Source organism: Odocoileus virginianus, chromosome 33 (genome assembly GCF_023699985.2).
Source record: "Odocoileus virginianus isolate 20LAN1187 ecotype Illinois chromosome 33, Ovbor_1.2, whole genome shotgun sequence".
NCBI lineage: Eukaryota > Metazoa > Chordata > Mammalia > Artiodactyla > Cervidae > Odocoileus > Odocoileus virginianus.
In genome coordinates, this window is record NC_069706.1 from 37,019,354 (window position 1) to 37,041,130 (window position 21,777).

The 21,777-nt window shown below is 48.3% G+C and overlaps 2 protein-coding genes across 6 annotated transcripts; one reads left to right on the top strand and one right to left on the bottom strand.

Annotated features, from left to right (window-relative positions):
- The first annotated feature begins 490 nt into the window (after positions 1 to 490).
- LOC110146082 (olfactory receptor 10AC1-like) lies at positions 491 to 1,468 on the top strand. The gene has a single exon (XM_020906718.2). It carries the CDS (start codon positions 491 to 493, stop codon positions 1,466 to 1,468), a length of 978 nt encoding a protein of 325 aa, XP_020762377.1.
- Positions 1,469 to 3,912: 2,444 nt separating this feature from the next.
- LOC110146077 (zinc finger protein 90 homolog) lies at positions 3,913 to 21,562 on the bottom strand. Of its 5 annotated transcripts, XM_070460463.1 has the most exons (7): positions 20,834 to 21,562; positions 16,349 to 17,550; positions 14,283 to 14,325; positions 11,242 to 11,308; positions 11,035 to 11,161; positions 10,520 to 10,615; positions 3,913 to 7,834 (listed from the first exon to the last, which is right to left on the bottom strand). In XM_070460463.1, the coding sequence occupies exons 5-7, from the start codon at positions 11,066 to 11,068 to the stop codon at positions 7,149 to 7,151; spliced, it is 816 nt and encodes a 271-aa protein (XP_070316564.1). In that variant the 5' UTR covers positions 11,069 to 11,161; positions 11,242 to 11,308; positions 14,283 to 14,325; positions 16,349 to 17,550; positions 20,834 to 21,562; the 3' UTR covers positions 3,913 to 7,148. The 5 variants fall into 5 exon arrangements, with proteins under 5 accessions (XP_070316564.1, XP_070316563.1, XP_070316562.1 ...); XM_070460462.1 differs by lacking the exon at positions 11,242 to 11,308 and having other exon boundaries at positions 16,349 to 16,483; XM_070460461.1 differs by lacking the exon at positions 11,242 to 11,308.
- Between the last annotated feature and the right edge of the window lie 215 nt (positions 21,563 to 21,777).

Below are 21,777 nucleotides of genomic sequence, written 5' to 3' on the forward strand. Positions count from 1 at the left end.
AGCTGTGACCTCGTGTAAGGGAGGATGGTTGGGCCTCTGCAAACCGGAGACACTAATGCTGCTCAGGGTCAGCTGGTGGAAACGGGGGCCCATTCAGTCTTCCGGTCCGGGGTTCAGCCCCACCATATTGGTTGTCATCACCATAGGCTGGAACCTGGGAGGCTGGCCCCAGGGTACAGGTGGTGTGGGGTTTAGAAGGCAGGATAGAACCAGAGACAGTGGGCAGGTATGAAGAAGACCCCTGGATGCCTGGAAATGCAATGGGGTGCAGGAGGCCAGAAGGGAGGGTGGGGCATGGCTCCTAAAGTCTTGAATTTCTGGAGGGTGTTGAGGCTGCTGGAAACGAGGTGGAAAACACTGGGTTGGGGAGAAAGCGCTGCATCCCTAGGGTGGGTGCAGGAAGGAAAGCAATGCGTGGGCCAGGGAAGGCAGGCGTAGGGCGAGCCAAGGAGAAGAGAAGGCCCCGCTGCTCCTTACCCAGGTCCCAACGATGAGTCACTGGCCCGCGTCCAACGGGAGCGTCCCATGGGAGTTCGTGATCCTGGGCTTCTCAGGGTGGCCCCCGGAGCTACGGGCGCTGCTCTTTGCCCTCCTCCTGCCGCTCTATCTGGCCACGCTGACGGGGAACCTGCTGATTGTGGGCCTGGCCGTGGTGGACGCCGCCCTGCACACCCCCATGTACTTCTTCCTGGGGGCCCTGTCTGCCGTGGAGGTGGCCTACACACTGGTGCTGACCCCGCCCATGCTGGCCGGCTTCCTCCTGCCGCCCGGGGGCCAGGCGGTGGGCCCCTCCACCTGCGCCGCGCAGATGGGCCTCTTTGTGGCGCTAGGGGGCTCCGAGTGCCTGCTGCTGGCGGCCATGGCCCTGGACCGCTACCTGGCCATCTGCCACCCCCTCTACTACCCTCAGCTCATGACGGCGGGGCTCTGCTGGTGCCTCCTGGCCTGCTGCGGCCTGGGCGGCTCTCTCCTGGCCTTGGGCCTCACCACGGCCATCTTCCAGCTGCCCTTCTGCCACGGGGGCCTGGTCAACCACGTCTTCTGTGACCTCCCGGCGGTCTTGGTGCTGGCCTGCGGCGACCGGGACCTTCAGGAGCGCGTCCTGCTGGCGGCCTGCCTGCTGCTGCTGGTGCTGCCGCTGGCCCTCATCCTGCTCTCCTACGCCCGGGTGCTGGCGGTCATCCTCGGCGTGGGCGGCGCCGCGGGCCGCCGCAAGGCCTTCAGCACCGTGGCGTCCCACCTGACGGTGGCCGTGCTGCACTACGGCTGCGCCACGGCCATGTACGCCCGGCCCCTGCGCAGCCGCTCCCTGGAGGAGGACAAGCTAGTCTCGCTCATCTACATCAACCTCACCCCGCTGCTCTACCCGGCCATCTACACGCTGCGGAACCGCGACGTGCAGGGCGCGCTGTGGCGGGCCGTGGGCCCCAGGACGCCAGGCGCCACCCACCAGGCTGATGCCGCCTAACGCTGAGGCCAGGTGGGGTCTGTTCTGAAGTCCCCTCTCCTGGGCGGAAACCTCACATTCCAGAGCCCTCTGTGATTCCCCAAGGCCTACTGGACACAACCTGGAGGCAGCAGACAAGGACCCCAGAATCAGGCTCCTGCTTCTATGGACATTTTGAGCGGATAGATCTCTCTGAGGGGGGCACCGACCTGTGTATTGTAGGGCCCTTAACGGCATCCTTTGTCTCTACCCACGTGGCACACAGCACTCCCCTACCCAAGTTGTGATGGTCAAAAATGTCCTCACACATTGGCAAACATGCCTAGGGGACAAAGTCACCCCTGTTTGAGAACTCCTGCTCTGAGTCGTAGCCACACAGTATCTTTTGAAAAGGAGTGAGTATTCACATAGGAGAAGTCTATGGCAGCACTGTTTATAATAGACAAAAACTGGAAATGATCCAGATGTTCACGAACACAGAATGAATACAAACAGCTTGTGGCAGGACTACCCTGGCAGTTCAGTGGTTAAGACTTTGCCTTCCAATGCAGAGGGTGCAGGTTTGATCCCTGGTTGGGGAGCTAAGATCCCACGTGCCTTGAAACCAAAAAACAAAAACATTAAAGTGAAGTAATATCATAAAAGAACTTAATAAGGAATTTAAACAATAGTCTACATCAAAAAAAATGTTTTAAAAAAACCCAGCTTGTGGCATGTTCATGCAATGGAATACTACGAACAACAAAAAAGAATGAAGTACTGCTATTGGCAAAAAATGAGAACAACACAGATGTAATAGTGTAAGGAGCAAGATGCAAAGAACACATACTGGATGCTCCCATTTAAGTAAAGGCCAATGACAAACTCATGTGTGGCTTTTGATGTTGTCATGGCGGTTAACTGGGGAAGGGGTTTGGGTTGGCTGAGGGCACAGGGAGATTGCCTGGATGCTGGCAACATTCTATATGTCAACTTGGGTGGTGATTCCATGGGTATATGTATGTGCAAAACTTCATCAAGATGCATCCTTAAGATTTGTGGAGTTTGTTTTATGTGAGATGAACTGTGACTGGTTCAAGCCATTCACAAAGATAAGCTTCAAATTATCACACTTGTACTCATACTGCTTTGTGCTGCTTTTTTCCATCTATGAAAATCCCTTGTATAATTCAGCAATAAGTCCCATCACCATACCTGCTGTAGACTGAATGTGTCCCCCCTACCCCGCAATTCACATGTTGAAAACTGCTCCCCATTATTAGTCTGTGATTAGGATGTGGGGGGGGCCTCTAGAGTTGATGAGGTCGTGAGGGCAGAGACTTCACGAATCAGATTAGTGTCCTTATGAAAGCAACCCAGGGACTTCCCTGGTGGTCCTGTGGCTAAGGATCCACACTTCCCATACAGGGAGCCCAGGTTTGATCCCTGATCAGAGAACTAGATCCCACATGCTGCAATGAAAACAAACAAAATGTTACCAAAGGGAAAAGCGGGGGGCAGGGGGGATAAATTAGGAGTTTGGGATTAACAGATACACACCTACTATACACAGATAGATAACCAACAAAGACCTACTGTATAGCAGGGGAACTCAGTGCAATATTCTGTAATGACCTATAAGGGAAAGGAATCTGAAAAATAGACCTATAACTGAATCACATTCCTTTATACCTGAAACACATCGTAAACCAATTTTACTTCAATTTTAACAAGAGAGAAGGACAGGAGGAAGAGACTATAAACGAAAGAAAAGCGATCTTATGGAAGGGGTTCCCTGGCCATCTGTCTGTGCCAGCTCCATTCTTACCTTCTGCTTCCCTGAGGTCAGTGCTCAGGAACCCGAGGCACACAGGAAGCCCCCTACCACAATTTTTCCCCAAATCCTACAGCTGTGAGGAAGCCCATTCTAACAGCCTGCTGTCTGCAGCTGATTGGCTTCAGTGCGTCTCCTGGGACCGGGTTAGTCCCAAGGGCCACCAGTGGCCCTGTTATTCAGACTGCATGAGATAAGAGTGTTGGCTACCACAGAGGAAGCCTTGGTCCTTGACTGGCCGGCAAGGGCCTTGGAGCTGTCTAGATGCCGAGTGCGATTGGTTGCAGCTGCTTTGGAGCCAAGATCAGTCCATGTGGGGACCCAGCCTGCGTTTGCTAATGGTGGTCCTGCATCCCTGGGTTCTTTTTTACTGTTGTTGTTAACATCTATTTCTTTGACTTCACCAGGTCTTAGTTGCAGCATACGGGATTTAGTTCCCTGACCAGGATTGAACCCAGGCCCCCTGCATTGGGAGCTCGGAGTCTTAGCCACTGGACCACCAGGAGGTCCCCTGATTTCTTTAAGAAGGTTATGCGTTGTGGGTCTTTGGCTGAATTCCATGGTGCAGTGTAGCAGCACCTCTTCTTTCCCTCCTGCTGTACAAAGTCTTTCAGAATATTCTGAATTTTGAGACATATCAGGTTTCAATTTTCAGTTTATTTATTTATTGAGAAATAACTGACACACAACATCACATTGGTTTCAGGCGTACAATGATTTGAAATTTGTATACATTGAGACAGTATCACCACAATATCTCTAGCTAACATCACTTCATGTAGCTGCCAAATTTTATTTTCTAGTAATGCGAACGTTCAAGGTTTACTCTCTCAGCAGCTTTCAAAGATGCAATCCAGTTTCAGATTTTGGCTTCTAATTCTCTGTTACTTGCCACCCCCACCTCCCACCTGTGATTTGGTCTTAGAGGTGTTACCAAAGGGCTTCCCAGGTGTCACTAGTGGTAAAGAATCCACCTGCCAATGCAGGAGACACAAGAGACTCGGGTTCGATCCCTGGGAAGATCCCCTGGAGGAGGGCATGGCAACCCACTCCAGTATTCTTGCCTGGAGAATCCCATGGACAGAGGAGCTGGCAGCTACAGTCCATGGGGTCACAACTGAGCAACTGAGTGACACACATTGCCATAAAGGTCTGCAGTGGGCTCCCTGGCAACCAGACTCCTAGGTGGCCGTTTCCCCTCAGGGTGGTCCCATCAGCCCCAGCAGGATTAGGGTCACCCCCACCAGAGCAGAGGTGGCAGGGTCCCCAGAGCTGGGACCTTGGAGCCTGGAACCCATGCTTTGGTGAGTTGGTGGTTCTAGGCACTGAGCACTCCAGCCCTCACCTGCCCCGACAGGACCTTTCAGAAAGCCGAGGCCAGCTCTGCTATCAGTCGACAGCTGGGTCTGCGCCTGAAGTGGGGAAACACACCCCAAGTCTAATACTCGCTGGGGGAGTTCACCCTCTGTGAGGCGGTAACAGGCAGGAGACACACCCACAACCCCTCAAACCAGCCCCCAAGAGCAGTGTTCCGGGGGATTCTGGGGCACCTGCACTTGGGGGTCGGGGGATGGCAGCACAGGGGGCCCCCCAGATGGAACATCCCACCTGGGGGAGCCCTGGAGCTCTCACAGTTGAAAGGCATTTCTCCAGCGCCCAATCGCAAGACTGTCCCCGTTGTCGATTGTTACCATCCTGTTCCCAGGTGTCAAGACTGTTAACACTTGTTAAGGGCCTTCCCTTATGGCTCAGATGGTAAAGCGTCTGCCTGCAATGCAGGAGACCGGGGTTTGACCCCTGGGTCAGGAAGATCCCCTGGAGAAGGAAATGGCAACCCAATCCAGCATTCTTGCCTGGAAAATTCCATGGTCAGAGTAGCCTGATAGGTTACAGTCCATGGGGTCGCAAAGAGTAGGACATGACTAAGAGACTTCACTAAGTGGAGCACAAGGTGTAGGACGATGAGTGGGTTAAACAACAGACCACAAAGAAATTGAAATAGACGCGTTTAACACTCACAAGGCCTTAACACTCACAGGGCCTGGACTGAGTCCACAGCAGAAGGGGAGGTCAAGATAGAGTGCAGACAGACTGGACTTGGCACACATGCCTTTATTAGGGTCCACAGAAGGCATGCTCTGGGGTCGCTGGGTCAGGACCAGAGCAGTCAATTCAAACCCACAGAGCAGGGTTCTGACGAGCTCACGGGGCCCTGGCTAAGGGGCATAAGGCACACAGACACTGGGAGGCAGGCTGCTGATCCTAAGGGCTGGGAGGAAGTCACACCAGGGACTTATATCTGCTTGTGGCCGATCGCTGCCATCGAGCATGCCCTTGTTCGAGGGGCTATTATTATCAGCTTAAGGTCCCTGCAGCCTCTTGACCAGATATGATGGATGACGAGGCAGCAATACCAGACAGCAATGTAGCTAAACTCTTGACAGATAATACATCGAGTACATCTAGATGTGAATATTTCTAACTACTCAGCTAGGCATATAGTGCATGTATATACATATGCATATTTACACATATATACTGCATGTATAGATGCATGCTAATGCATGTCTTTTGTTAAATCTGAGCCAATACATCTTTGGAGTCTCACTTTTCTTTTAGTGGAACGTTTTTCACTTCAGATGGTCCTCTATACTGACAGAAAAGAGAGCCCCAACCTTGCACATTTAACATGACTTATGAACTAGATGACAGAGATGAGGGTACCTCATGAAGTTGTTGGCTTCCTAATCCAAGGGGTGCTCTGTAATATCTGCCAACAAACAAAAAACCAAACGGTATGTGGTACTGTGTATGGACTTCTGGTTGAGTAGTAAATTTGGAATGTTCCAGTTATAACATATATTAAAAACAAAAGGGTGTAATTAGTATGGAAACTCTTGATAGATGTCATCCTCCATATTATGGTATCTACATCTAAAAGTTCACAATTGTGTTCAAATATAAATACAATTCAAAAATAAGTAAAATAAAACTATTTTTATGGAGCATCTCCAGGAACATAGCCCCTATATACCCCGGGATTGTTCTGTGCTTTATTCAGCCTTATTCAATATGCTGTCTTAACGGTTTAAATTATTCATTGACTTCAGAGCTCAACAGCCACAGTTACTATAAGACACAGATACACTTCATAATTAAGTTTATCCTATAAAAATAAATCCCTCTAGAGCGTCATTACCCTTCTTAGTTTTAAGAGAATAAGCTTTTCGGGACTTCCCTGGTGGGTCCAGTGGTTAAGATTCTGTACTTACAATGCAGGGCACACAAGTTTGATCCCTGGTCAGGCAACTAAGATCCTACATCCCATGGCGGTGTGGCAAAAAGATTAAAAAATTAAAAAAAGAATAAGCTTTTTCTGACTCTAAATTGCTAGGGTTTCACTTTGGTGTGACGCTCTGCCCACAGTTGGCCCTGGACTTCTCGGCGCAGGGGTTTTCCACGTTCACAAAATCCATAGGGTTTTAACGTTCCTCAGAGTGCTGGGAATTCGTGATGAAAGCCTTGTCTCACCCTGTCCGTACAGCTTCTCCCGGGTGTGAATCCTGTGGTGTCGGAGGAGGTTCGCCTCCTGGGTGAAGGTCTTCCCGCAGGCGGAGCACTCGTAGGGCCTGCTGCCCATGTGGGTCCTCACGTGGATGAGGAGGCAAGAGTTCTGCGAGAAGGCCTTGCAGCACCGGATGCACCCCTAGGGCTTCTCCCCGGTGTGCGCTCTCTGATGGATGATCAGGCAGGACTTCTGGGAGAAGTACTTCCCACACTCTGGGCAACGGTAGGGCTTCTCTCCCGTGTGGCATCTGTGGTATTCGATGAGGCTTGACTTGTGGGAGAGCTCCTCACAGCCGGAACACATCTAAGGCGTCTCTCCAGTTAGAACGGCCTGGGGGGATGCGCAGGCTCGTCTCCCCCAAGAGCTTTCTGCGGCATTTCCTGTTTCGGCGGCATTTCCTGTTTCGGCGGCATTTCCTGTTTCGGCGGCATTTCCTGTTTCGGCGGCGTTTCCGGTCCGCCCGATTTCCCGGATGTTTGCCTGGGCGGGCCACCTCCCCGCTGGTAGTTCCGCCCTGAGGGTGGCTTGGCCCTGTGGACTCTCTGACGGGTAGTGAGTCTTGACTTGAGAGAGAGGCCTTTCCTGCCTGCGGTGCGTTTGCGGGGTTCCTTGTTACTGTGGGTTCCTTGGTCGGCATTAAGAGCTTGGGCACGGCTTACAGCTTCTCGGCACCGGTTACATTGGCGTGGGCGCGCCCCGGCAGGGGGAGCGTCCAGCTTCGAGTAGAGAAACAGGTTCCCCTGTGCATCGTATTCAAACCTCCTCCTCGCAAGGTACGCGCTGGGAGTGACAGTGACGTCCGCCTTAACCGGCAAGGCGGCGCCACATGACTCACACCGAGGGGCCTGTTGTTCTGAAGGGACAACGACTGTGTCCTGAGCGGTGTTTTTTCCAACTGTGGTACGTGCGTGGTGCTCTTCTGGGGTCAGTTGTTTCTTGTCTGGGGCTGCAGCTTGCTTCAGACGTTCCTCTCGGTGTTCCCGTTGCCTATCAACTTGGGAGACTTCTAGGGGAAAAAAAAAAAAAAAAAAAAAAAGGACTCAGACGTGTTAATCTTTCCAAGAGCACCATGAAAGTGTTAGTCACTCAGTCGTGTCCGACTCTGCCACCCCATGGACTACCGTAGTTCACCCGATTCCTCTGTACAAGGGATTTTCCAGGCAAGGATACTGGAGGGTTGCCATCCCCTTCTCCAGGGGATCTTCCCAATCCAGGGATCGAACCTGGATCTCTTGCATTGCAACCGGTTTCTTTACCGACTGAGCCTTCAGGAGCACATGGTAGGACTAAACTATCTCAGAAATGTTTGGGAAAAAATTAAAAGTTAAAAAAAAAAAAAAAAAGTAGTGTTTGGAAGGAGGGTTAACTTTGTGGTTTCAAACGAGTGCCCAGATTAAATTATGATAATCTTATTCCTACTACACACACTTCCTATTCCCTTGGCTGATCTTTCCCAGCAGAATTTTCTGAGTTGGGACCAGCCAGGGGCATTTTTAAAGCTTCCCCAGTGATTCTGGTGCACACCTCTGATTAAAAACAACCACTCTGAATGGGTGCTTGATAAAGGATCCTTGTCCTAGAAGGGAGAAGGGGTTAGTTGATATACATTATATGTATCCTGCAGAAACAAGGGTGAATAAAACAAAGGCTCTGCTTCCCATGGGAATATACTGAGATGGCGGAAGAGCTTTAGTTATAACTTATCAGATAAAATGGGGACATGTTATCAATACATGCATAGTCTTGAAAGATGAATTTAAAGTCATATAAAAAAAGATCTAAATGTAAGACCAGAGACTATAAAACTCCTAGAGGAGAACATAGGCAAAACACTCTCCAACATAAATCACAGCAGGATCCTCTATGACCCACCTCCCAGAATATTGGAAATAAAAGCAAAAATAAACAAATGGGACCTAATGAAACTTTTAAAAGCTTTTGCACAACAAAGGAAACTATAAGCAAGGTGAAAAGACAGCCCTCAGATTGGGAGATAATAATAGCAAACAAAGCAACAGACAAAGGATTAATCTCAAAAATATACAAGCAACTCCTGCAGCTCAATTCCAGAAAAATAAATGACCCAATCAAAAAATGGGCCAAAGAACTAAACAGACATTTCTCCAAGGAAGACATACAGATGGCTAACAAACACATGAAAAGATGCTCAACATCACTCATTATCAGAGAAATGCAAATCAAAACCACAAGGAGGTACCATTACACGCCAGTCAGGATTGCTGCTATCCAAAAGTCTACAAGCAATAAATGCTGGAGAGGGTGTGGAGAAAAGGGAACCCTCTTACACTGTTGGCAGGAATGCAAACTAGTACAGCTGCTATGGAGAACAGTGTGGAGATCCCTTTAAAAACTGGAAATAGAACTGCCATATGACCCAGCAATCCCACTCCTGGGCATACACACCGAGGAAACCAGATCTGAAAGAGACATGTGCACCCCAATGTTCATCGCAGCACTGTTTATAATAGCCAGGACATGGAATCAACCTAGATGCCCATCAGCAGACGAATGGATGAGGAAGCTGTGGTACATATACACCATGGAATATTACTCAGCCATTAAAAAGAATTCATTTGAATCAGTTCTAATGAGATGGATGAAACTGGAGCCCATTATACAGAGTGATCTAAGCCAGAAAGATAAAGACCATTACAGTATACTAACACATATATATGGAATTTAGAAAGATAGTAATGATAACCCTATATGCAAAACAAAGAGACACAGATGTACAGAACAGACTTTGGGACTCTGTGGAAGAAGGCAAGGGTGGGATGTTTCGAGAGAACAGCATCGAAACATGTATATTATCAAGGGTAAAGCAGATCACCAGCCCAGGTTGGATGCATGAGACAAGTGCTCAGGCCTGGTGCACTGGGAAGACCCAGAGGGATTGGGTAGCGAGGGAGGTGGGAGGGGGGATCGGGATGGGGAATACATGTAAATCCATGGCTGATTCATGTCAATATATAACAAAAACCACTACCATATTGTAAAGTAATTAGCCTCCAACTAATAAAGATAAATGAAAAAAAAAAGGCTTTAAAAAGTCATATAAAAGATAGCAAATACATTTTTTGAGGCATTTCACAGTAAAGCAGAGAAAACTATTTTAGAAAACTAAAATAAAAATGAGTGGTACAGGGATTCTCTGGCGGTCCAGTGGTGAAGACTGCTTCCACTGCAGGGGGCGTGGGTTTGATCCCTGATCTGGGGACTAAGATCCTGCATGCCACACATCATGCCCCCCCCAAAAAAATGAGTGGCACAAAATAAGTTATTTTTAAATAGGGCAAATCTACACATATCTGAGAGCTTGAAAAAGCCTGTGTCATAACCAGGGGACAAGTGTAAGCCTAAAGATTCTAGAGAAAGACTGAGAAGGCATGGTCTTAGAAGAGGGCAGCAGAGTAGAAAGAAAGGATAAATTTTAAAAGAATGTCTTTCTCTAAAATCCATGGGAGGGCAAGTGATCATGCAGTGACGTGATGGGTGCAGGTAATAGAAATCAGTTGGGCATCTCAAGGTCTTCGGTCAATTGTCCACAGTTGCTTGCAAAGATTCAAGGCTTTTAACACAGTTGCCTGAAATAAAAAAAAAATTAGAGGTTCTGTTTTGTGACCTTCTGGGACCCCATGTGTTCTGTCCCCCTGCACACTGGTTCTCTCACCTGGAAAGCTCCATGTCAGGATCTCTTCCTCCTCCATCCATGGCTCTTGCCCCTGCTCCAACCTGGAGATCACAGCTGGTTTGGTGACTTGACACCCTGTTCACAAGAAACAGTTACAAGATTTATCTGAGGGACTTCCCTAGCAGTCCAGTGGTCAAGACTCCATGCTGCCAATTCAGGGAGATGGGTTCGATCCCTGGTTATGGAACTAAGATCCTGCATGCCTTGTGGCATGGCCAAAAGATTATTTTAAGAAACAAGTTTTATGCTGAGGTTTCTGGGACACCCAAGGAAGCAGAAGTCTCAGGCCGCACAATGAATATTTACCTCTCAGCCAAAGAATAGCTGTTTGACTTGGGAGGAAAATTCACCAATAATCCAGGTGAGGTTAGAAAAGGACGTGTTGATGACTGAAACCCCAGGACAAACATTTCGAGTACTTCAGGGGTCTTATGTAACTGGAGAGGAAGGAGCTCAGACATAAGCAGGTTGGGGGGACTGGCAGCCTTTCTCACCCACGGAGACCAGGTGACTGTAGTTCTCCAGCATCACATCCCGGTACAGGGTCCTCTGCGTAGGGTCCAGCTGCTGCCACTCCTTACGGGTGAAGCCCACAGCCACGTCTCTGAATGACAAGGACCCCTGGAACAGCACATTCCTGATTAATCTGGAGTGCTCGGCACAGGGTATTATGGCAGAGGTATAGAGGAGACAGATCTTACCACCTTCGGAGGGCGGGTTTCCCCATGTTAAGTTACATAGGAAGCTTAGCACGCCCCTCACTTTGTACTGCATTTTGTACAGGGAGAGAAAAAAAAAATCATTAGAAAGTGTCTGCCTTCTGGATCTCTATTCATCCATCCATCCATCCATCCATCCATCCTTCCATGTAGAGAGCAAGCATCGGTGGGGGACCAGGTATGTTACTGGTGTTCTGCGTGATGCTTGGGGTTGAAAGCTGAATGCCACAGCGCTCCTGTTCAAGGGCGCTTGTAGCCGGTGGCATGAGGTGCATGTAATAGACTGCTGAATGGTAGCAACACACGGAGGCTCTGATGGAAGGACACAAGGACAAGCAGCCAGGTTCAACATCCTGACGCTAAGCTTCATCGGAGTGTGTAGGTGAGCAGAATCATGAAAAACTAAAGCGTGCTCTGATGTTGGAAGGCTATTCCTATCAAGAAGCACAGCCCAAGAAGTCATGGGGAAATTCGGTAGGAAGTAGGAATAAATTGGGAATGATAGTGTAGAGGTGTGTGTATAAGGGGTGTGTGTTGGGGGGGGGTGGGCGTAGGGATCAGATCATGGAACAAATGAAGTTTTTTTTCTGCAGGCAAGAGGGTCTCCATCACAGTACTTAGGAAGGGGAGCTACAAAAGACAATCTGATATAGATGATTGCTGTATCACGAGGTGGGGATCACGGAGAGAATAAATAAAATTCAGGCACAGTTATAATCATCGACATGAGATACAGGCAAAGTTAAGGTGGTAAACAAGAGGAAAGCAGAGAAAGGATTCCATGTATACAGGTATAGTTTTCATTCTTTTTTAATTTTTTAAATTTGTTGACTGCACTGTGTGGTATGTGGGATCTTAGGTTCCTGACCAGGGACGGAACCCGCGCCCCCTGCATTGGAAGCATAGTCTTAACCACTGGACCACCAAGGAAGCTCCAGTTTTCATCCTTTTTAAATACCACATCTTCAAAACTTGGTGTGTATGTTCCACTTAAAGTACATCTCAATTAGACACAGTTTTCACTTTGGTGAAATGTAGTCCTATCAAAACAAAGTTGTGTTTCCTGAAAAAATATTTTACTCTGAAGTTTTTAAATTGAAATATAATGTAAAAATTCAAATCCACAGTCACACTAACCACACTTTGAATGCTCAGTATCTACCTGTGCTTACTGGCTACCATGATGCATGTCTGTGTGTGCAAGTACGCTCAGTCGTCTCTGGACCCCACGGACTGTAGCCCACCAGGCTCCCCTGTCCAAGGGATTTTTCAGGCAAGAATCAGGGAGTGGGTTATCATATCCTTCTCCGGCCGTTATGGACAGTGCGTGTCTAGAACACATCAACACTACTGGATTCCTCTGCTGGGGATTTGCTATTGGCAGATAAAACTAGTTTGATCACGAAGGGCCCAGTTCTAGGTCTGTCTGTCTGCATTCAGATCCCAACTCCATCACCTAATGGATTTTAATATCTCTAGCCTCACTTCGTTTGTCTGTAAAATGGAGGAAGGGATTAATGATATCATCTCACAGGTTTATTCATGCAATAATATAGTAAAAACACAGAGACCGGCACGTAAGTGCTCAGCGGATACGTTTACAAGCTTTATTGTTGTTTTTATCACACATAACCCTAACAGGGAGATCCCTGAACTAGAAACCTGTGAATGCTTGTCTTCCTGGCCTGGACCGCTGTGATGTTTATCTGCCAGGTCTCATCTCCCTCCCTCCCCTGCCCCCCCGCCCCCACTGCAAGCACATGGTACTCCTGGGAGCGCCCCTTTGCAGACCCAGCTCCTCAGCCCCTGAACTAAGCTGAACCAATCCCAACCTTTCCCAAAGATCTTTCCAACTGAGGAAGGAGACTTGGTCCCACTGTGGCAGAATTTGTAAATGTGAGCTGTGGGAGCCCTATTTCTGGTCATGTGGATAAGTTGTTATGAGAAAAGGAGTCACGGGAACAAGGGAGACCCCTGGCGAGGTCTGGGTCCCTGGGCAGAACCAGTCCCAGTAGCAGGCCTGCTCTTCCCACAGCTTGGGGTGCTGCCTCGAACCTGTCTTTGTTCTCAACTAGCTCTGGGTCTCAGGCTTTGTAACTTCCGGGACTCTGACCAGCCTCTTTCAAGTTCATGCATCTTGGGAGCCTGGGGTAAAGAGGGAGGCGCTTTAGGACTGGAGGCATTTGACCGTGACCGGCAATAGAATACATGATGTCGTGACGTCTGAAGAAAGAATGGATGGCCACTGAGAAAGGACACAAGTGGGGTTAAGGGCAGTGGGTGAGGTCAAAGTCACGGAGAGAGGAGGCAGGACAGCTCAGACCATCTCCCCCACCCCTGCTGAACACGGAGGATTGGAGCTGTTCAGGCTCTATCTCTGTCCAGAATTATCACAAACAGCAGTTCAAAGACCATACCACTCATCTGTTCCTTCCTCTGGATCATGGAGTGTTTTATCTAGGTAAGTGTGAACCCTAACAAGGCTGTTTATGTAGACCTGAGTGTTCTGACTCCACCCCTGCAAAAACTATAATCACAGAATTTCTGCATTGATATAGTATGTACTTGATACTGTGAGGGCGGGGGAAACTCACAGGAGATCTGCTGTTGCGTTTATTTGAATGTTGTTGTTATTGAGGACCCTGCCTATTACATCTGACGTGTGAAGACCCATTACATAAATGTCTAAATACCCTGGAAAGCTTTATGTTCCCTGAGAGGGTGATACGCTTGTTCCAGACAACACAAGTTATGTATTGGGCAGAATCTGTCTTTTTATTTTTATTTATTTATTTATTTGGAATATGTCTTTTTAAAGTGACAGACATGTCAGACCCAAGTTTAGAGGGCAGCTAATAACTCCAGCAGCCTATGTAGTATGCCCTCCCCATGGCTTTGATCTTCCATTCTCCTCCTGTTTTCACTGGCCCTGATTTCTGTTGGCATTGTTTTTCACTGGACGAATTCTTTTAAGCATCCTGAAATCCATGGTAAAACGAAAAGCACAGAAGTGCCATACTCACCTGGCACATGGTCCTTCCTTGCTGGTCTGGGAGAAGCAGACACCTGTGGAGGCAGAGATTGGGGTGGGGGAGGAGAGGACATGAGAGGCCAACCCTGCCTCCAGCCTCAGAGTCAACTGCTCTAACACCCCAGGCTCAGGGTGGCAGGGGCTTCTCCCAAGAACCCCATTTATTGGAGCGAAGCCCTCACCTTGGAATGCGACGGGGACCTGACCTTGAGGTTTGATTTTGAATTATTTTTCTGCTTAACAGAATATACGTCTCTGCGTCTCAGTCATCAACATGCAGTTTACTACCCTCCCCCAGCACCACCCAGAAATTTAATTCATAGATGTTTATTCTGCAGAAACACTCAGGAGTTTGGGCAAAGATTTAGCGGCCAAGATATTTATTACAATTTGGTAAAACTCCAAAACAGCAGACATAATTAAATATCCAACTGTAGAGGACTAATTAAATGAATATACCACAGCCAAAGGGAAATAAACATGATGTAGCTAATAAAAATAAAATCATAGAAGACTATTTATGATAGTATACTGGCAACTGAAAAAGGTGGTTGAAAGCATCTTGAACTCTCCCCCCCTCCCCACACACACACAGAATAATCTCTGAAATGATGTAGGACAAAATGCCAAGTAGCAGTTAGCTTTGTATAGTTGGATAATAACCATTTTTACTTTTTTCTTTTTACTTAGATGAATTTTCTAAGCTTTTCTGTGACAAACAGGCATTTCCTATATCATCATGTCTTTTAAATTATCATTTTAAAAATATCTGTAGCCTACTAATCTACCCCAAAGCTTCTATCACCAGGTGTTGAGGAAATCCACAGGGAAAGGTGGAAATGGGTACCGGAGGCAGAGTCCATTCAGTGTCACTCAGCCAAGCACCTGGAAGTCTATTAACCTGGGGCGCTTGGTTCTATCCGTGGATCCCGCTACACTTTGCTTGGTTCTCCTCTCATGGTTGCAGTTGGTCAACAGTCACTTTTATTCCTGAGACCTGTCCTGGCTCAACTCCTGACTCCTGCACAGGAAATGGTCCTGGTCAGGCTCTGCCACTTACCAAATACGGGACAAGATCTGATGGCTTCTCCTGAGCCCTCCTTCTCCTCTCCTCATTTTCCCAGGGAACAGGAACACGAAGGTTCAGGAGCAGATTTACTGTGGCTGGAAGCATCAACTGGACCCCACACCTATCTCTCTCCTGGTCCTATATATGTTCCTACTCAGGACAGAGACACACTGGGGTTTGATCCAAGAATTCTGCAGAGATACTAAAACTCTAGAATGACAGGAAACTCCATAAAGAATTCTGAGGGTGTTTTGTTATTTTTTAATAAATAAATGGAGGCTACTGAAGTGCTGAAAAATAAGAGAATGGTTGATAAATTATGATACAAATTAAAGCATGCTAAGCTATGAATCAACATAAAATAGTATAAATATTTGAGATGGAATGATTGTCCAACAATACCAGCAAGTGGAAAAAAGAAGGGCACATAGCATGTGATTCAGAGATGGGTAACAGAGGAGGAAGACAGAGGTCCCATGATGCAGCAGAAATCAAGGAATGCCACAGATGGCCAGCAAGCCTCCAGGAGCTTGGAGAGAGGCCTGGGGCAGGTCCCTCTGGCCTCTAGCACTGGGCAAGATTCAGTGTCTGTTGTGTAAACCACTAGGCTTGTGGTGCTTCGTGTTCCAAGTTCATGCTTCTTTCACATGCTAAGGCAGGAGACCCCCCTCTCCTCCTGGAAATCTTCCCCTCTAGACCGAATCCTCGGTGATCCCCTAAGGCAATGACATCACCTAATTCTGCCTGCAAGCGGGTCCCAGGCTTCTCTTGGGGGCCCTTTTCAGGGGGCGGCAGCTGCCCCACATGGTGAGCCTCCAACTTCAGCCCTAAGCTACCAAGTGGGATAAGAAAGGGATCCCTCTTTCCAAGGAGAAGGCTGCTTCCTGGGTCACCTTTCTTAGGAGAGTTATTCTAATTTGGGATGCCTGTCATTTGAGGATGGGGCCTGTTCTGAGCACTAAAGCTCTGCTCTCCTGCTGAGAACTTACCGTCCGCTGGAGGCTTGGCTCAGGCCTCCAAGACTCTCTAGGGGAGAGTGTAGAAACAAGTTTGACTGTGCAGACAGGACCAAGCCGCTTTGGCTACAGTCTGATGCTAAGCCTTTGCAAAGACACTAAGAAAACCTGGAAATAAACAGATGACGTGGTGAGACTCACGTAAAAACATCGGCAGGACACTTCATCTCTGAGCTGGAAATGGATGGGGGCAGAAGAAGAGAGACGTGAAGAGGGAGGACCCCAGAAGGAGCCCGTCCATCGTTTCTGGCTTTGGAGCTGAGTGTGAGTGTGAGAAGATGCTGAGGGAGGACCTCAGCCCAGAGCGGGCAGCGGGGCAGGGGCCTCTGGCCCAAACCACCAGAAACCCACTTCCCCTGACTCTGAACACCAGGAGTGAACTGTCCCTGGAAGCCCCGGAGAAGAGGCCAGCCTGTCCAGCATTTTGATTTTGTTTTGGAAACCCGAGCAGAGTGCGTGGCCACTCCATTGGGTCACGTGGCCTCAGAACTGTGAGCTGCTCTAAATCACTGAATTGGTGGTGATCTGTGATACAGATAGAGAAGAGGAACACAGGGCGGGGCTGGAGATCACACAGAGACTCCCCTGAGCCAGAGGAGGGCAGTGGGAACCAGGAAGTCCCATCCTTCCAGAAACCTCTCTCTTGAGGAACAGAAGTCCTATGTTGCTGGAGGAAGGGTTAGCAAAACCGTTTTGTTGCACCCAGATCATGGGTAATACCTACCATGTGTCGCAGGAGGAAGAAGCAGCAGAAAAAAAAAAACCCTATCCCCATGGGCGAGGGGCAGACATAGGTCCTGGGCTCAGGCCTTTAGCACCTCCTACTGTTACCAAAACACAAGTCCATGCCCTCAACACACAATGAGGCAAATAATCCCAAAATGTCAAGAGTTTGGAACAGAGGAAGGTTTATTGCAGAGCCATGTGAGGAGATAGGTGGCTTATGCCTTAAAAGCCCCAAACTCCTCAAAAGCTCTCGGCAAAGCCCTTTCCTAGGAAAGGTGAGGGAGGAGCCTGGTTGATTGATGCAGACTTCTCGGCATCACATCCTTTGTTCTTGAGGTCAGGTAACGGTGTTCCTGTAAGTCTCTACCAAACAAATGTTACTCTCTGTCCTGACAAGAAAGCGCCAGGTCATCAGGCACCATGTTCGCCCTCCGAGGTCCCGGTCCCTGCTAAGGAGAAGGCAGAGCTCAGCCGGCGGCCCGCTCAGGACCAGGGCCTCAGACCCTGCCCAGCCGCCATCCCCGAAGGCGCCAGGCGCCCAGCACCCAGCCAGCTCTCAGTCTGCCCAGGTAGCAGGGGCCAGGTCTTGAAGTCTGTGTCTCGTGCTATTCAGTCAGAGCCGGGGATGGTGGAGAGGGTCACTGCCACCTCAAGGCCTGGGTCTGGCTAGGGGGTGGCCTTGGGGAGGGCCCTGGAGCCTATTCCCTGGGCCCCCCAGCTCACCTGCGGGCCTGAGCTTGGGTGAGCTGGAGGGCCTCCTGGAGAAGGCGAGAATCCACCTCTTACCTCACTCTACCTGATGAGCATCAGTCCACCAACCATTGGTTGAATCACCGCCTAACACTGACAACATTGACAGCTGGCAGCTTGGAGGCAGGGCCCACTGCTGCGCTGATCAATGGGTGAGAGGACCAGTAACTCCCTATTACACTACCTCCATGGGAGACACACATCTCCAGGGCCCAGGGCCCTCCTAAGACTGACAGGGAAAGAGCACCCTGCCCCTCCTCCCCAGGTCAGCCAGCACAAGGAGCAGGCGGGGAGCACCAGCAGGAGACAGTCAAGGCGGGGGGGGGCCGACGGTGGGCGGAATGGGGAACCAGTAAGTAACCAGCCAGCTCTAAGACAGAGCAGAGACCCATGATAACCATAGCAACAAGAAATGCCAGCTCTGCGCAACTCACAACTCCTGTCCTCCCAGCTCCAACACAGAAACAGCCCAACAGAAGTCTCCCACACACAGTGTCGGGCATTCATTTAAAAAATTAGGAGACAGACAAAAAGCTAGAAAGAACAACCCACTGGAAGGAGACAAAGCAGTGACCCGAAGCCAGCTCAATCCTGGGTCCAGTGCACCCCAGCAAATGCACATGATGCAGCTTAAATGCACAAAAACACTGCACTGGACACAACGAAGAGAAACTGACAAGTCGTCATCACAGCAAAAAGATTTTAGCATATACTCTTAGAAACGAAGATCTAGGATACAAAAAAAATAGCATAAGGTATGAATAAACAATTTAAAAGCTTGCCATTGTATCAGACAGAGAATGAACTCAATAGAGAATATACATTTTTAAAAGTGCCATCTGATATAGTTATAAAACTGACAAGCTAAAAAAATAAACCTCAACAAACCTTTAAAAAAATCAATATTGCATAGATGCTACTCTCTAAACCAAAAAGTAGTAAAATTATAAAATAAAAATGCAGAAATATTTATAACAACTACAAAAATACTACATACCAAAATTGGTGGATATTTAAAAACACATATTTAAAGGAAATTTACAGCCCTAAGACAGGCATTAAATTAATGGAAATTGATGACATACAATGCAGAAAGCTAGCACAGAAAAGAAGAATAAACTCAAAAGATGTTTAAAAAAAATATGAAAAAAAAAGAAATATGAGAAGAAATTTTAGAAGAAATAATTAAGCAGATATTTTAAAAAATCCTGCCCCAAATGTATTACCTGAATCTAATCATGACAAAACATCAAACAAACCTAAATTAAGGAGCAATCATAACTGGCCTGTATTCTTCAAAAATGTCAATGCTTTAAAAGTCTCCAGATTAAAGGAGACCAAAGAGGGGAGGGGGTTGCAATGTGTGATACTAGATTTTCTTTAGCTAGAAAAGGTACTACTGAGACAACTAGTAAACTATAAGATCCATGGGTTAGACAATGACATTACACCAATTCTAATTTCCTGATTATACTGTGGTTATGTGACAGAATGCCCTTGTTTTGGGGAAATGCACATTGAAGTATTTACACACAAATATATAGAAGAGGGAGGAAAAGCAAGATAAAGCAAATTGTCATATAAATTAGCCAAAGATATCCTCTGTAGATTGGCCCCTGAGTTGTTTATTTCTTCACAGCTGGCTGAGATCTCTAGCTCAAAAGACCAGCAGCCCCAAACTCAGATATCAACACATGTGAATGTTTTAAACACAGTGTATTCAGCACATCTATAGTCCTTTAGAAGCTGCACACTTCACCTGCCCCGTGAAACCGCACCCAGTTTCTCGTTTTTGTTGTTCAGTTGCTTAAGTTGTATCCGACTCTCTGCGACCCCATGGACTGTAGCCTGCCAGGCTCCACTGTCCATGAGATTCTCCAGGCAAGGATACTGGAGTGGATTGCCATTTCCTTCTCCACTGGACCAGGATTTGTCAGAACTCTCCACTGTAACTCCTCCGTCTTGGGTGGCCCTGCACGGCGTGGCTTATAGCTTCATTGAGTTACACAAACTCCTTCGCCTATAAAGATATAAAGACCCCGAGTGGCTTTATATACCCCAAGGGTTCCCTTGTTCTCCTCTCCTCTGGGAAGCGGCCTCTGGGCCCTTGCCTCTAGGTGGTCTCCTGCTGAAAGAGGCCCCCCGTATCCCTCATACGCATGCATAAACAGTGTCATTGTGCTCCTGCAATTCATGGTTACATCTTTTTCCTTAATTGGCTCCGAAATCCCTCTGAAACCTCCTATACGAATGCGGCAAAATGTTAGGGAATTTAGATGAAATCTATTTAGGAATTATTTGTACTATTCTACTATCATGACTTTAATTCTGAAATTGTGCCCAAATGAAAAATTAAAACAAAAAACTAAATTCAACTCTTGGAAAGGATTTATTACAACTAATAATTGTTTTGTATTTTAAACTAATAAAAGACTAACTGCAGGCAGGACTGATCAAGAAAAGAGTGGGAAAAAAGAAACAATTTTTGAACATGAAAAAGGAGACAATTACAGATATACTGAAGTTTTCTTTTAATCAAGTGAGTACTACAAATTAATGCCATAAACTGAAATGAAATTGGACAACTTTCCAGAAAATATATAAATTACTCAAATTGACAAAGCAACAGAAAACCAAATAAACCACTAAACTTTACGTGAAATGGATCCTTACTCAAAAATACACCCATCAAAGAAACATTAGGTCCAATCAAATTCCAGTCAAGATTTTTGCAATAGCTCCCCCATAACACCCAACCTAGCCGTACCCCCTTGGTTTAAGCCTCTTACCTTTGGTATGCTGTTCCCTCATCTGGGAATACCCTTTTGCATCTTTCCACCTAGCAGACCCTACTGAAGTCTGATCTTTAGTCCCGCCTCCCCAGTAGGAACCTCCCTCCCTCCGGTGGGGTGTGGGGGTGGGCCCATTCATCCAGTAGAGATATCGGACACTCAGCACCCAGAGGGGCCCTTATCTGTTTACCTGACTGACATGTCCAGAAGTCTCTGGCCGCGGATGGGACCCGGTATTCCCCCAGGGCTACTGTAAAGACGGACACTGTAGACTTCTGAAATAACAGTTATTTCATAGCCTTCCTTAACTGCCCTCATAGCTCAGCGCCTACCCTCGGCTGGATGTAGGGTCCGCAGGAGTTGGGGTGGGGGCGGTGTCAGAAGAGACTTTCCTCACCCACAGGAGGTCTGAGCACCCAAGTGGTGTTCAGGGCTCTGGGTAGGCAGAGAAACTCCAAGTTAAACATCAGAAACAAATCCACTGTCAGCAAAAAGGGGCGACCCTAAGAGGGAGAGCTAGTCCCCAGCTCTTCGGGGCCAATGCTGTCACTACTGTGTCCGAGAGTAGCTCCCTGTGGATCGTGGGCTCAGACGAGGCTGAGCTGCTGGAGATCAGAGAAGCAGTGAAACCCAGCCAGCCTGTGGCCCCTACCTCGGACCAGACAGAAACCCTGACCCTCCTAAGGAGACATCGGATGGAGCGAACCCCGCACGGAGCACCCCCTCCCAGTGCCCGCCTGGCTTTGCAACCGTGGATTCCGTCACGTGAGTCCCTTCTACAGCCAGGAGCCGAGGTGCCGCGATGCCACGGAGACCTCAAAACCGGCCAGGTCCGAGGTGCTCTCAAGTCTGAAGACCACAAGACCACCGGTGTCCGAAAATGCGCAGATCTGAGTCGACCCCCGCCCCTCCACTGTGTAGGCAACCCTGGACCGGGATGGAACTACAACTCCCGGCAGGCTCCGCGGCAAGGCCCTTCCGGTCAGCCTAAGTGAGGCGCTTCACGCACGGGGGTGGCTGGCATGGTCAGGCACGCGTGGCAAGAGGAGGCGGATCGCGTGGCAGGTCCAGTGGTTAAGACTCCTTGCTGCCAATGCAGGGGGCGCAGGTTCTGTCCGTGGTGGAGGAAGTAAG

Bases quoted from the DNA above. Each gene is read 5' to 3' on its own strand.
- LOC110146082 (XM_020906718.2), top strand. From the start codon at position 491: ATGAGTCACTGGCCCGCGTCCAACGGGAGCGTCCCATGGGAGTTCGTG.
- LOC110146077 (XM_070460460.1), bottom strand. From the start codon at position 15,406: ATGAGGAGAGGAGAAGGAGGGCTCAGGAGAAGCCATCAGATCTTGTCC. The intron at 14,326-15,350 runs GTAAGTGGCAGA...CTGCCTCCACAG, and splicing joins CAGATCTTGTCCCGTATTTG to GTGTCTGCTTCTCCCAGACC. The intron at 11,162-14,282 runs GTGAGTATGGCA...GTGCTGTTCCAG, and splicing joins AAGGAAGGACCATGTGCCAG to GGGTCCTTGTCATTCAGAGA.